This window comes from Sciurus vulgaris (genome assembly GCF_902686455.1).
Source record: "Sciurus vulgaris genome assembly, chromosome: 10".
NCBI classification, from domain to species: Eukaryota; Metazoa; Chordata; class Mammalia; order Rodentia; family Sciuridae; genus Sciurus; species Sciurus vulgaris.
Window position 1 is genome coordinate 74,989,971 of NC_136470.1, and position 15,959 is coordinate 75,005,929.

General features: G+C 40.6%; 1 protein-coding gene across 1 annotated transcript in view; it reads right to left on the reverse strand.

Moving 5' to 3' along the window:
• The window catches only part of SLC12A8 (solute carrier family 12 member 8), a 157,014-nt gene that overhangs the window by 21,915 nt on the left and 119,140 nt on the right, over positions 1 to 15,959 (reverse strand). The window contains exons 10-11 of the mRNA XM_079156219.1: positions 10,577 to 10,723; positions 3,845 to 4,490 (exon numbers count right to left, since the gene is read on the reverse strand). Coding sequence (XP_079012345.1) covers positions 3,845 to 4,490; positions 10,577 to 10,723 — 793 coding nt within the window. The remainder of the gene's footprint in view (positions 1 to 3,844; positions 4,491 to 10,576; positions 10,724 to 15,959) is intronic.

Below are 15,959 nucleotides of genomic sequence, written 5' to 3' on the forward strand. Positions count from 1 at the left end.
TTACAATATTAATGACATTCTTCAAAAACTAGGAAAAAAAAAAAAGAATCCGAAAATTCATTTAGAAGAATAAAAGACCCAGAATAGCCAAAGAAATTCTAAGTCAAAAAAGCAATGCTGGACTTTAGAGCTACAGTAACTAAAACTGTACCTGACTTTAGAGCTACAGTAACTAAAACTGCCTAGTATTGACATAAAAACAGACACATAGATCAATTACATAGAATAGAATACACAGAGACAAACCCACATAGATACATCATCTGATCCTTGACAAAGGTACCAAGACACATTGGAGAAAAGATAGTCTTTTTAAACAAATGATGCTGGGAAAACTGATTATCCATACATAGAAGTATGAGACTAGACTCTTATCTCAAAATGGATCAAAGATCTAGGCATTAGGTGAGAAACTATGCAACTCCCAGAAGAAAACACAGGGTCAACACTCCGGCACACAGGCACAGGAAACGACTTCTCAATAGGACCCCTAAAGCTCAGGAAATAATACCAAGAGTTAATAAATGGGACGGCATCAAATTTAAAAGCTTCTTCACAGCAAAGGAACAATTAAGAATATGAAGAGAAATCCTACAGAATGGGAAAAAATCTTGGCTAGTTACTCATCTGACAGAGGACTGATGTGTATAAAGAACTCTAAAAACTTAACACCAAAAAATCAAATGACTCAATTGTTAAATGGGAAAATGGATTAAACAGACACTTCTCAAAAGAAATACAAATTGACCAACGAATACATGAAAAAAAGTTCTACATCATTAGCAGTTAGGGAAATGTGAATCAAAACTACCCTGAGATTTCATCTCACACCATCAAGAATACAAATAATAATAAATGCTAGAGAGGATGTAGAGAAAAAGGAACACCTTTACATTGTTGTTGACATTGTAAATTAGTACAGCCACTATGGAAATCAGTATGGAGGTTCCTCAAAAGACTAGGCATGGAACCACCATATGACCCAGCTATACCACTCCTTGGTATTTATCTTACAGAATTAAAATCATCGTATCATAGTGACATATGCATACCCATGTTTATAACAGCACAATTCACAATAGTCAAACTATGGAATCAGTCTAGGTGTCCATCAACAAATGAATGGATAAATAAAATGTGGTGTATATAACAGTGAAATTTTATTCAACCATAAGGGAAAAATGAAATGATGTCATTTGCTGTAAAATTGATGGAATTTGAGAACAGTATGTTAAGTGAAATAAGTCAAACTCAGAAAGTCAAGGGTCGTATATTTTCTCTCATGTGGAAGCTAAGAGGAAAAAGGAAAAGAAAGATGGTGGTGGAGAACCTCATGAACATCAAAGGGAGATCACTGGAATAGAGGAAAGGGGGGCTGGGATTGTGACTCAGAGGTAGAGTGCTTACCTAGCATGCATGAGGTACTGGGTTTGATTCTCAGCAGCATGTATCAATCAATCAATTAAATAAAGGTCCATCAACAGCTAAAAAAAAATATTAAAAAAAGAGGAATAAAAGAAAGGGACCAGGGAGTGAGAGGCAGGGAGGGAGTGGGGAAGTGCTGGGAATTTATATTGGCCAAATTATATAGTTATATTGTGTGCATGTATGACTATGTAACAACAAATCCCGTCATAATGTATAATTATAATGCACCAATAAAAATGTGGAATAAAGAAAGAATATTGAGAGGCATTTGAAAAATCTACAAAAACATTTAGAGAAAAATGATGATAGGAAAAAAAAGACTATTATTAACCTCAGGAAACGGAATAAGTTGCACAAAAAAGGAAGGATGATCACAGTGCAATGTATGGCTCAGAATTAAGCAATATTTACAATCATGATAATGTGAATACTAGTACTTAATTTAATATACAACTGTGGTATAGCTAAATTGTGGCATTAGATGAGAAGTCAAAGTGCATGAAAGAGTTAAGTCCCTCATCAAAGGAAGTCAGTAAAAAGATGATGTCTGAAATTGACACAGGTTAAGTAGCAATACAAATACATTATTTAGTAACAGGAAGGTTAACAGAGGAGGCAACTTTTTGGTTGAGTCCCAAGTTTTTTGGTCTGGGAGTGGGGTTGGGGTAATGAAGGGTAAAAGGGATGATATGGAAGAGTAGGAACTACTGTTTCTGATTATCTCAATTTTATTTATTTGTTTGTTTGTACTGAGGATTGAACCCAGGGACATTTTACCACTGATTTTATCCTGAGTTACGCCACCATCCCTTTTTTTCTTCTTTTTTAATTTTGAGACAGGATCCTACTACGTTTTGAGGCTGGCTTCTAACTTGCAGTCCTCCTGCCTCAGTACCTTGCCCCAAGAGCTAGGATTATAGGCATGCATTCCTGTGCCTGGCTGATTACACAAATTTTAATATGATTTTGCTTATTAAACTGAATACTTATTAATTTGATAAAAGTAAAATAACAAAAATTGTTAATAATATTCCTATCATTAAAACCTTTCCATCAATTTAGAGGTAAAGAAAAGAAATCATGTTTATAGAAGAAAATAAAGTTTTTAGATATATCCTTCTGTCTTTTGCCTCCTCCTTGCCCACACCTGTCTGAACAGATCTCAAGAGATGGTATACTACAGAAGAAAGAACATGAGCTTCAAAAATAGGGAGACCTGGGAGTGACATTCAGTGTGCAAAGAATCAGCTCTAAGACTTTTTTGTGACCTCACTAGAACTTAAGAGTCTTTGTTTGTAAAACAGAAAATGCTGATATCTGTAATATTTATTACATAAAATAATAGGTGTGTGTGTTACTCAACTTTCCATCACTGTAACAAATACCTGAGAAAATCAACTTATAAGGGGAAAAGGTTTATTGGCTCACAGTTTTGGAGGTTCCAATCCATGATTGGTTGGCCCTGTTACTTTGGGCCTATGGAGAGGTAGCACATTATGGCAGGAGCACATGGTACTCCCATTTATATAAGCTGGGGAGCAAAAGAGCAAAGAGAGGGAAAGGGCACATTCAAGAGCAAGTCTTCAATAACCTAAGACCTCTCATTAGCCCACCCCCACTTAAAGGTTCCAACAGTTCCCAACAGGGCCATGCTAGGGATCAAGCCTTTAACATGTGGACCTTTGGGGGATATTCCAGATCCAAACTATAGCAAGATGGAAAGCACCTGTAATATGGAGGTCCTCCAACATTATGAGTTCTTTCTTACTCATGTCCTCTAAGCTTCTCCTTGAGAGTTTCTGTTGGTGTCTCTGTGCTTATAGGTTTGAGACAGCAAAGAAAAATTATGTTTCTTTATCTGCCTTCTCTCTATCTTATTGTGCCTGGTTTGAAAGATTCATCTTCCAAAGTCTCATGCTGGGTCCTCACCAGGGTATTGACTTCAACATGTTTCCGCTTCTCTTGAAAGGCGAAATTGGTTTCATGCACATTGGCATTGTATTTCAGCTGATTTTTAAATTATGTTTTAAGATGTTGGTGGATCTTTATTTTATTCATTTATTTATATGCGATGCTGAGAATTGAACCCAGTGCCAGAATTGAACACATGCTAGGCAAGGGCTCTACCACTGAGACTCAACCCAGTCCTATCAGTTGACTTTTGAGTGACAAGAAATTGCTATTCAATTACTAGCCCTGGCTTCCAATTCTTTACAAATAGGAGTATAGAAATTTTTGTTGAAAACTAACTATACTATGTGAATTATAAATAATACAACTGGTACCTGGTATTTATTCTAAAATAAATATCAAACAAATAACGCCAAGAGTTATGAAGATGATGAAAGCTGGATAGGAGAGGCAATCAGTGGTCACTCTCAAATAGGAGGTTCCCAGGTGATTCCAAAGCACTCACCTTCTCCACTGGCCCTAGGCTGGTTGTTCGGCTCAGGGACAAGTCGTTGCCCATGTGCTCCCGCAGGCAGAATCCCTTCACTCCTGGAAGTCAGCTGGTTCTGGTAGAACTCCTGGTACTCCCAGAAGACAGTAGGCAACCTGTCAGAGCCCTTGGGAGGGAAGGAAGTAGGGGACTTGAGGTCCAAGAGGAAGCTATCTTGTAGGGTCTTCTTGGTGGCCTTCTTGCATTTCTTCTTCTGACTCTCTGGGATCCTATCACTCTCTCCAGAGCTGGGCTGGCTACTCTCCAGCCTCCTGGTTAGCTGGAGGAGATGATCCATGTCCTTGGTGAATTGTATCAGCGTTCCCTCAGACAGACTTTGGGCAGAGCCCTCAGAGCCATAGCTGGGAGTCTTCTCTAGGAGCAGGTGCTCAGAACAGCGGAGCGCTTCTGAGGTCTCTCTGGGCACAGGCTCAGGCACCTGAGGAAGGCTGCAGGGACCCATAGACAGGGAGAAGTAAGAATAGTCTACTGCCATGTACGTCAGCATGAAGTTGATGGTGACGATGGGTGCCAGAACATTCACCTGACCCACAAGGACAAAAGCCATGGTCACCAAACTGGTCAGGCAGATGGCTGCTACTGGTGTCCTATTTGGCCCTTTCTGCAGAAACAAAAATAACATGCGGGACTATGAAATTTCAGATGAAAAGTTTCAAACATTTCAGAATTTATATGATGGAAACCAAAATCATAATGGCTCAGTCACTTCTCTCTGTGTGAACTTGGGATAATAATATCCAACTCATGGTGTGTTTCAGTCAGCTTTCATGTTGCTGTGACCAAAATACCTGACAATAACAACTCAGAGGACAAAAAGTATATTTTGGGTCACGGTACCAGAGGTCTCAGTCCACACACACAGCTGACTCCATTGCTCTCTGCCCAAGGTGAAGCAGGGCATCATGGGAGAAGGGCGTGGTAGAGGGAAGCTGTTCACTCATGGCAGCAAGGAAGAAGAGAGAGAGTGGAAGAGGGGAAGAGACCCCCTGCACTGCTAGCAGTCTGAAAGGTAGGGGCAGGCTGAAGCCACCTCCAGATCTGGCCTGTAGGTCTCCCACACATGTTCCTTCAGGTGCCTCCCGCCTCTCAGAAGACTGCAATAGATAGCAGCCCAGAGGCCACGGGTTGAGGATGGCAGGTCACCATCTGCCTGTGTCTGGGGATCAGAGCCTTTGCTGACCTAAACTCCTGGCCCAGACAGTTAGAATACAATTCAAAAAAAAAAAAAAAAAAAAAATTAATTTAAGAATAATAAAAATATACTTCTCCTGTGTCTGAGAGTTAAATTTTTGGGTATATTTGTTATAGCTGTTTTGCAGGCTCTACTAATAAAACCACAAATAAAGTAAATCCTCAGGAACTTAAAGAATCTTAAAAAGGAGGGTCTTGGATAAGCTGAAGAAAATGCTAGTGCTTTAGGCCAGGACCTTGATAAGAGTGGATTCTAAATTGATTAAATAGGCCAACATGAACTCCTCTTTACCAAAAGATACCAAAAGAAATGAAAAGATCAGCCACAGAATGGAAAATATATTTGTAACACATATAACTGACAAAAGGTATCTAGAAAATGGAAAGATAATTGAAAAACTGCAGCCCAGTAAACAAAGAAACAAGTAAAAAATTGAAACAAGTAGTTTACAAACCAATGTCCATTAAACATAGGAAACACTGTCTGGCAAGGTGGCCGACACCTACAGTCCCACTACTGCGGGGAGAGGGCTGAGGCAGGACTGCAAATTGGAAGCCAAGCTGCACATGTAGTGGGACTGCCTCAGAAAAAGTATAATGAAAGGGCTGGGGTTGAAGTTCATTAGCAGAGCACTCCTGGATATGATCCCCAATATTATGAAATAGAGAGAGAAAAAGAAATCAAGCCCAACCTCACTAGTAATTAGAGAAATACAAATTAAAACCACAGTGAAATACCATATAGACACTGACCAGATTAGCAAATATGTAAAATTCTGATAGTATCAAGTTCTGGCAAAGCCACAGAAGAATGGGAACTCTTATCCACTGCTGATAGGAGTGTAAATTAGTATAACTACTTCAAAACAGAGAGGTGTCATCTGGTAAATAAAGATATGCACATCTTGCAATTCAGCAATTCCTTTACTGGAATATAGTCTGGAGGAAGTCTACATTTACAACTAGTACTAGAGTCTTTATAGAGTCCATAACACCCCCAAGTAACAACCAAGCTGCTGCTACAAGCAAACTGAGGATGACTCTCACGAATATAATGGTGAGTGAAGAAAAAGCATGCCACGAAAGAACACACACACACACACACACGCTCCATTTACAGATTGATTATTCCGAACACAAAAACTCTACATTCCTCTAAAATTTTTTGAGTGCTGTTATGATGCTACAAGTGGAAAATCCCACACCATGAAATTTTGTCTCATGCATAAAATTACTAAAAATATTGCATAGAACTGCCTCCAGGCTATGTGTACACGGTGTATATGAAAAACATAAATGAATTTTGTGTCTACAGTTCCATGCCCAAGCTATCTCACTATGTATATGCAAATATTCCAAAGTCCAGAAAAACCCCAAATCTGAAACACTTCTGGACCCAAGCATTTAAGATTAGGGATGCTCAACCTGTATTTAAAGTTCAAAAACAGGCAAGTCGGGGGTTGCAAACTCTGGCCCCCTAGGCCAAATTCAGCACTACCTGTGTATGCATGCTATGAGCTAAGAATAGTTTTACATTTTTAAACAGTTGGGGGAAAAATCAAAAGAATAATAATATTTTGTGACGTGAGAATTACATGAAATTCATATTTGGGTCCATCAATAAAGTATTTGGCATTATCTGTGGCTCTTTTTGAGCTACAACAGCACGGCTGATTAGTGGTGACTAATACCACATGGCCTGCAGAGTCTAAAGTATGTAGACACTTTCAGAAGAGGTTTGCTGATCCCCAAGAAAAACCATAAATAAAGCAAGGAAATTATTATCAACATTGGCTACAGCAGTGAGAGGGAAGGGCTTTGACCAGGGAGGAACAGGGCTGGCAGGGTTCCTGGGTGGAGGCTACAAGGGTGTTCACTTCATGGTTCTTAAAATGGTTCACACTGGTTTTATGCTCTTTTTTATATGTTGAATACAGGTCCAAAAATGTAAATTGCTACTCTTCCTCCATTAAAAAAGAAAATAAGCTAATATAATTTAATCATATATAGAGAAGCTTTCGTGGGGTGTGGGGGAAGTTCCGAAGTTAAAAGACAGAGCAGGAGGGGTAGCTTAGTGATAGAGCACTTGCCTAGCATGCACGAAGCCCTGGGCTTGAACCTCAGCTTTGCTAAAATTCAAAAAAAACAAAAAGTTAAGAGAAGACAAACCAGGAGAAACATTTGTCATACATAGCGCAGTTAATCTTCCTAACAAAGAAAGACCCTCTAACAATTAAAATGAAAATCACCAATTAATCACAGAACAAAATACAAATAGCTTTTAAACAGAGGAAATGAGGTTCAACTTCACTCAGATAAGAGGACTGCGAACTTGTCTCCTAAGGTGCCATCTCTCACTACACGATTGGCAAAAATCACATTTGGCAACGAGCTGCGGGCAGAATCCTTGTTAAACTGTGTTTGCTGCCCAAGGCAAGAGTGCAAACGGGGTTCTAGACACCCTATGTCTAGATATTTACAACTAAGAACCTCATTAACAACCTGTTAAACTAAATAGGTTCTGACATCCTTCCTCAGCAAACATGAGGAGGAATGTCAGGTTCAAGTTCAGAATTCCTCAGACTTCCTCAATGAAAGATGACCATGTGTAGCACCAGCTCAGAGCCCACCAGCTTCTCTCCTGAGACCATATCATGGGGGCCTCACATGTATATGTGACCCTCTGCCCATACTTTGGGAAGTGCGCCATCTAGGCAAGGAATTCCAGGGACACCATAGCTGGACATTGTCTAGAGTAGGAACATTGCATCCAGGTGGGCATGTCCCTTACAAAGAAGCAGTCTTATAAAGCAGGATCTTTTGGCCTGAGTCTAAGAGTGGTACTGGCTCTCATCCACTGCTGGTGGAAGTACAAATGAGCTGGGCATGGTGGCACATGGCTATAATCCCAGTGACTTGGGAGACTGAGACAGGGGGATCACAAGTTTGAGAACTGCCTCTGCAATTTAGAGAGACCCTGTTTCAAAATTTTTTAAAAAATTAATTAAAAAGGTTAAGGATGTATCTTAGTGGTAGAGCATCCCTGGGTCAATCTCTAGGACTAAAACAAACAAACAAACAAAAAAATGCACAATGATACACATCACATGGTAGGTATTTTGGCAAGATCTATTAAAATTAAAAGTGCATTCACCCTTTGACCCAGCAATCCTACTTATGAAAATGTATTCACATATGCAAAACCACACACACACACACACACACACACACACACACACACACACATACACACACACACAAAGACTATTCATTGCAACACTGCTTACTGGAAGCCACTCAAGTATCAATCTATAGGGAAGTGATTAAACTATGGTATATCCTCACAATGGAAAAAGAATTAAAATTTCTGTGTTCATATTTTTAAAAAAAGTTTCCTAGGCTACATAAAGTGAAAAAAAAAAAAAAAAAAAAAAGAACAAGGTACAGAACAACATACAGAGAACACTATCTTTTGTGTAAAAATGGGAAAGAGAATAATTCATTAAAAAACTAAGAGGTTGGGCTCGGTGGCATGTGTCTGTAATCCCAGCAACTTGGGAGGTTGAAGCAAAAGGGTCCCAAGTTCAAAACCAGCCTCAGCAACTTAGTGAGGCTCTAAGCAACTTAGTAAGACCCTATCTCAAAATAAAAAAGGGCTGGGGATGCAGCTCAAAGGTTAAGCACCCCAGAGTTCAATCCCCAGTGGGTCTCCCTGCCCCAAATACAAACAATAATAAGTACAGGAGAGAATGTGGAAAAAAAGGAACACTTTTATGCTCTTGTTGAGATTGTAAATTAGCACAACCACTATGGGAATCAGTGTGGAGGTTCCTCCTTCTAGGCATGGAACCACCATATGACCTAGTTATACCACTCCTTGGTATTTATCTTAAAAAATTAAAATCATCATAATACAGTGATAACATGCATACCCATGTTCTTAGCAGTACAATTCACAATAGCCAAAATATGAAACCAGCCTAGGTGTCCATCAATGAATGAATGGATAAAGAAAATGTGATATACACAATGGAATTTTATTCAGCCATAAGGAAAAATGAAATTATGTCATTTGTAGGAAAATGAATTGAATTAGGGACCAGTGTGTTTCTTTATTTGGAGGAGGGTACCAGGGCTGAACTCAGGAGCACTTGACCACAGAGCCACATACCCAGTCCTATTTTGTGTTTGTTTAGAGACAGGGTCTCACTGAATTGTTTAGTGCCTCTCTTTTGCTGATGCTGACTTTGAACTTGTGATCCTCCTGCTTCAGCCTCCCAAGCTGCTGGGATTACAGGCGTGCATCACCGAGCCTGGCAAGACCAGTATGTTAAGTGAAATAAGCCAAAATCAGAAGGTCAAGGGTGGTATACTTTCTCTCTTATGTGGAAGCTAGAAAGGAAAAAGGAAAAGAAAGGGGTGGGAGGGGGAAGTGCTGGGAGTGATATTGGTCAAATTAGATTGCTACCTTACATGCATGTAACAACAAATGAATGAATACACAATAACAAATCCCATCATTAGGTGCAACTATAATGAACTGATAAAAAAATGTGGAAAGAACATAAAACTAAGAAAAGCAGTGACTACAGGACAAGGGGAAAGAGGTAGGAAGACTCATGACAGAAGTGTATACTTTCTACTTTCTTTTTAGTTTTCAACCCTGTGTTCATTTCACCTCATAAAAAATTAAGTGAAAGAAAATAAAATAAAAGCCATATCACTATCACAGATGGAAGGCAGTACAGACGACAGTCACCCTTCCTCCCCAGCCATGCTGACTGGGGATAAGAAGTGGATGAAGGTCAAGGCAAAAATTACAGTTGATTTTCATGTGCCGTCCCAACAGGGAGGCTGGGAATCAGAGAGGCTGGGGGAAGGCCTCTGAGGTACCCCCCACGACAGAAACAAGCCATAACTTGCAGATCAATGGGATTCTGTCTATTTCTCTTTTGTAATCCTCTAGTTTTAGGAACATCTCTTTTGATCATTCCAGTCATGACTCAACTAATCTACTCTGTATCATTTAAGGTTTGGGTCATGGTAGTTAAGAGAGTCCAGAACTCAGAGATGTGGGAAATCTTCAAACAGCACTCCCCAAGAGCAACATGAGCATCAAGGGGCAGTTAGACCTGCAAGGACCAGCTTCCGTCCTAACCAAGAGATTCTTTCTTCTATGCTAAACATGGAGGATTCAGAATTTGTTTTTATTAAAGGAGAGGGTATTTCACTTCTCTGCAACTAGGGTCCAAGCTACTGTGACTAGTTAGTTAGCTAGTTAGCTAAGGAGCCATGCGGTGGTGATATTTAAAATGCTTCATGTAATGGGTCCCAGCCTAAGCCAGCCAGAGGACAGAGTTGTAAGAAATAATGGCTGCACTTTGTCCTACCCTAGAGAACTTGCCCAGAGGCTCTAATCAGAAAAACTTCAGCAATTGATGAGTCAACAATTGGGTTAACAGAAAAATCTGTTTCTCAATAAAAAGGGTCACTCACCCCTTGCCCCAGACAGGCAAGTGCAGGAATCACTTTCTCCTGGGCAATGCACTGCAGGATCCGGGGAGCGCCATAGAGTCCTCCCATACAGGAGGCCAGGGACGAGATGTATAAACCCAAAAGGAATAGGAAGCCCACCAGGGACACCTGTGTGAGAAAGCAGTTTCATTATTGCTGTAGTTTGGATCTTGAAAGTCCCCCAAAAGGTCCATGTGTTAAAGGCGTTGGACACAAGGTGGCCCTTTGGGAAGGTAGTGGGACTTTAAGAGGTGGGGCCTAGTGGGAGGTCCTTTGGTCATGGGAGGTGTACCCTCAAAGGGGATTGTGAAACCCCAGCCCCTTCCTCTCTCTCTTTTGTTTCTTGGCCGCAAGGTAAGCAGTTTTGCTCCACCACATACTCCCTGTCATTGCCATCTGGCATCCCTGCCAGAGGCCCAAAGCAATGAATGGATCCACAGATCGTGAACTAGCACCTCTAAAGCCATATGCCAAAATAAACCTTCTCTCTTTAAAGGTATTATCTCCGATATTTTGTTATAGTGACTGAAAGCTGACTGACATAATCATTCAATGCCAGACCCTGTTTTTACTCCCCTGGCACTTGCCCACCCACACTCACCTAATTATACACTCCAGATTCCACCTCTGAGTTAGAGTTCTCATTCCCAGCCTGACTCTGCCACATTCCACTATTTCGAGTGAGTCTACCATCACATCTTATAGGGATGACACAGTGGTTCTTAAACTGAACAGGAGTCACACTCATCCATAGGGCTCATCAAAACACAGATTTTGGCCCCACCCGTAGAGTTTCTGCTTCAGTAGGTCTGGGGTAGGGCTTGACAATGTGAATTTCCAACAGGTTCCCAGGTGATGTTGATGTTGATGGGCTGGGAACCATCCTTGGAGAAGTGCTGGCCAACTACCATGCCATTGGTCTCCTGCCTCTAAGCATTTTCTTTCTCAATCACCCACTAGGCCTCCACTAGAGTTACCTCTCTAACCTCAAATCTGATCCTAATGCCTCTGCTGCAAACATATCAATGGTTTGATACACAGGCCCTGCACAGTCTGTGCCCTCTCTATCCCCTACCCTGCACAGAGTCACTGGTCAGCACGATTTCTCTGCCTGCTGAAACCCTGTCTGCATCCCTTAATCTATCCATTGTCTGTCTATTGAACTCCTAACTGAGCATCAAAACTCAGCACAAACCTCCCCTCAAGAGGTCATCCCCAAACCCCTTCACAACAGTGGTTGCTCCTCAGTGCCCTGGGCACCTCAATATGATGATAGAATAGTGCCCATCATTGTCTTCTCCACCAACCTGCAGGCTTCCTTTAGGAAGGTCTCCTGTCCTGTTCACCCAGTGTTCTTGGTGCCCAACACAGATACATAAATGAATGAATGAATGAGATCCATGACCAATATGCCCCAAAGGCACCAACAGATAGAACAAGAGAGGGCAGAGCTGTTCTCCTTGGCATCAACTTGCAAAAGATCCGTGCTGTTCAACATGCAGCTCTGTCCCAGCCTGAGTCCTGAACCCCTCATCCTCCTGAGCTGGACTCCTTCATACCCTCAGGGAAGCCTCTCCGTTTTCTTGACTATTTGTGATACCCTCTCCATTCTACCTCACTGTAGGCACAGTGGTGGGAACTGTGTATTCAAGTGCTTCTTTGTCAACTATTATAGATAGGTTAGAGACGATTTCCAGCTTTGTCACTTACACCCTTCTTGATGAAGGCTCTCCATGCCTCACTTTTTTACTTCCTTGCTTCCACAATGCACCAGATCTATGATGTCAAATTACACTGAACCTAAGTCCCTGGCTGGATCTATTCCCTGACTCATAAATTATCACTAGAATAATTTGATGAATTCATCAGTCAGGATTCTTGATTGGAAAAAAGAACTTTTTTTTTTCAAAAAAGAACATATTTGTAGGGCACTGGAGGTTCACAGAATCATCAAGAGGCCAAAAAATCAGCCATGGAGAAAGGTAGGACCCAAGCTTGAAAGCACTCCAACTCTTCACCAAGAAGTGGCTGGCCAGCGTGCTACCTGTACCCCCACCACCCTGCAGATGAACTGTCACCGTTTCTTTGTCTTTCACTCATTCACACACTTGGAGCATCTGATGCCCAGCTGTGATCATGTGCCCTACCAGGACTGTAAAGGGACAGGTAAGAGGTCTTGTTCTTTGGGCTTCTGAATATGGTCTCACACCCTTCAAGACCATGCATAGGTGGAATAACCCCTAAATAGTCAGGGAAGTCAGAGGCTTGCCAGACCATCTAAGGTCCACTACAGAGTATATCCTGTCATTGATTCAGTTGGATTGCCTTTCCCTATGTGTATGATCTCATTCTTATCCCCAGTGAATCTCACCTCTCTCTTCGTTTTCTTGGGTTTTCTCCCCTTCCTTCACTTACCATTTTATTATATGAAATTAGTATCATCTGATGTTTCCCATCACTTTGTATACTCTGATGGCATTTTTTTCCCCTTGCAGGATAGGAAAAAAATAACAAAATGCCATGGCTTGCTTTGCTCCTTAGGGTAGAAATGAATGGTGTACCTCTTCCCCGCTGCTCAGCACCTATCACAGTCTGGCAAACAGGGCTCAGTCGCTGAATTAATAAGGCACATGACTTATGTGATCTGTGCCCTTGATACCTTACAAAACGATTAGATAAACTGGTCCTGTGATTAATCCTCCTTCCCTTCTGAGACGTGATCATTCTTCTGTAGCCTTTGTTTCTGTCTTCTCTACCAAATGCATCCTGTTGACTGGTTTAAAAAAAAAATAGACTCTATGATGAAATTTTATCAAAAGCATTTTGAAAATTTAACTCAGTATTTCTCCACTCTGGCTTTACATAAGAATCACCCCAGAGGTTCTGATTTAATTAGTATTGAGTGGGATACACATTTTGTTGATTTTTAAAAAGCCTTTCAGGTGATTCTGATGTGCAGCCAGTGTGAAGGACCTCTGGGCATAGTACATCGTATCTATTGCTTTTGCCTTTAAAGACTTTTTCCAGAGAGGCAAGCAGGGTATCTCCTTGAATAAATTTGTTTCTTATCCGAAAAGCTGTACAGTTCTCTCTTGGTATCCATGGGGGATTAGTTACACAACTCCTGACATACCAAAAATCCATGGATGGGCTGGGGTTGTAGCTCAGAGGTGGAGCCCTTGCCTAGCACATGTACAGCACAGGGTTCGATCCTCAGCACCATATAAAAATAAATAATAAAAAAAAAGATATTGTGTCTATCTACAACTTAAAAATAAAATCCAAGGATTCTCCAGTGTCATATAAAATGGCAGAGTATTTACATACAACCTGCACACATTCTTCCACATACTTTAATAAAAGGTGAAAGATTCATATGATCCTGTATACTGCCTAAGTGTAATGTAAGTGTTAGGTAAATAGACATTATTCTGTATTGTTTAGGGAATAATAACAAGAAAAATGTCTTTCCATCTTCAATATAGATGCAGTGATTTTTCTGAATATTTTTTGATCCAGGTTAGTTGAATACATGGGCGTGGGATCTGGGACTATAGAGGGCTGACTACATATTTATGTTAATTTTTTTTTTTTTTTTTTTTTTCATTTAAAGCCTGTCCATTTACTCTGAATGGGAATGAGACTCCCTAGTCTGCATCCTTCTGTGTTGGGTTGACCTCAGGAACTTGCTGAGTCTCCGGCTCTGTGAGTACGTGACACTGGTGACTTCATCTTTGGCTAGTCATCCAGAGACACACCCTGGGATTCCTCCAGAACCTTGGGGCTGGGGACAGATGAGAGAGTACCCAAATATAGTGACTTTTTAATGTTCAGTTTGTCAGTTGTGTTTAGGATAGCCTATTCACTTACTGCTTTTATATATAAAACTATTATTCAGTCTATTGCCTGAAAATAAGTGAAATATTGGTCCACACATGTAAAGAAATTATAAAAAAGTAAAAACCCTCCATTCCATCTCTCTCCCAGCTCTGCTGTTCTGTCATCCATCCATTTAGTAAGAATTTCTTGAGGATGGTTGTAGTCCTGGCATGGGGCCAGGCATTAGAGATTAAAGTGGTAAGTCATGCAGCTTTGCTCTCAGCCCTTGCTGAACTTAGTCATTTTCTCTTCGTATTGTACTGAAAGTTTGCTAAACATGCTAGTGGAGGTAGAAGTGAAAATTTATTTGAGTAGATCTGTGTCATTAGTTTTAAAAGAAATGATGTTCCTGTGTCATGTGCCTGTTTGCATCATCACAAAAAGCTATCTTTTCAAAACGTTATATGGGTATGAACTAATTTCTTTTTTCAGTTAACTACTAATGAAAATAATTGATTATATCTTTCTGCCATTGGTATTTTATTCCAGCTCTCATTCTGAGTTTCAGCTACTGAGGGATTCCACCAATTCACTGCTGCTCCCTCCTCTTGGTTTAAAGTCATTTGCAAGGGACTTGGTTCTGCCTCATCTAGTTCCTGTGGCCCCTTATTGATACTGAGGGTGACAACCTGAAACCCTTACAAGGCCATATGTATTCATAAGGCAACGTTTCAATAGTCCCTGGGCTTTCTCCCATATCATGTTTTCACAGAGTCACAAGTTTCTAATTCTCTCCTTACTCCATGGATTGACCAACACTGCAACTTTCAGTCAAGTTTTATCTCTCACTTGAGAGCATTTTTCCAGTAAGAGGTAAAGTCCGCTTTACTTCCTGAGACGCAGCACTGTGTCCATGATGAGAGCAGAGGACAGTCGGGCTGGGCTGGTGGCAGGTACAGAGCAGATGACTCAGACCACTCACTGTCCACCAACTCTGTCCCAGCCCCACCTTCCCATGCTTGGGCTTTCAAGGACCCTCCTGAACCTGTGAACCCATGACAGCCAAATCCAAAACAGAATTCACTTGGGGATTTCCAATTTTTCACAAAGATACTTTAAGGGTATTATTCCTACTTAGTTTGCTCTTACTCTGCTAGTTAGCATGCCCCACAGTTCCTAAGGTACTTAAGTCTTTTTAATTTGTAATAAACATCCATTTCCTGGAATATACATATATATATATATGTTTTTTAAAAACATTAATTATTTAATTCTAAAACTATTCTTTATAAAATTTCTTTCTCTGCCACTGAATGATATTGGGATTGACTATTTTAGCTTTTTCTATTCAATTAAACATGGTGAATTCATTGAGAGAGGAGGGGATTCTTCCTAAAACAAATGTCTCTATCTGTAAAGGTATCCCCAAAAGGAGTGTGGAGAGGAGTTAAAGTTCACAAGAAAGCATAACATTTCTGAGACTTGACACTCAGAAGTGGGGAAAGAGTTCCTCTGGGGGTGGGGATTAAAAAGTAGAAGACTTGGA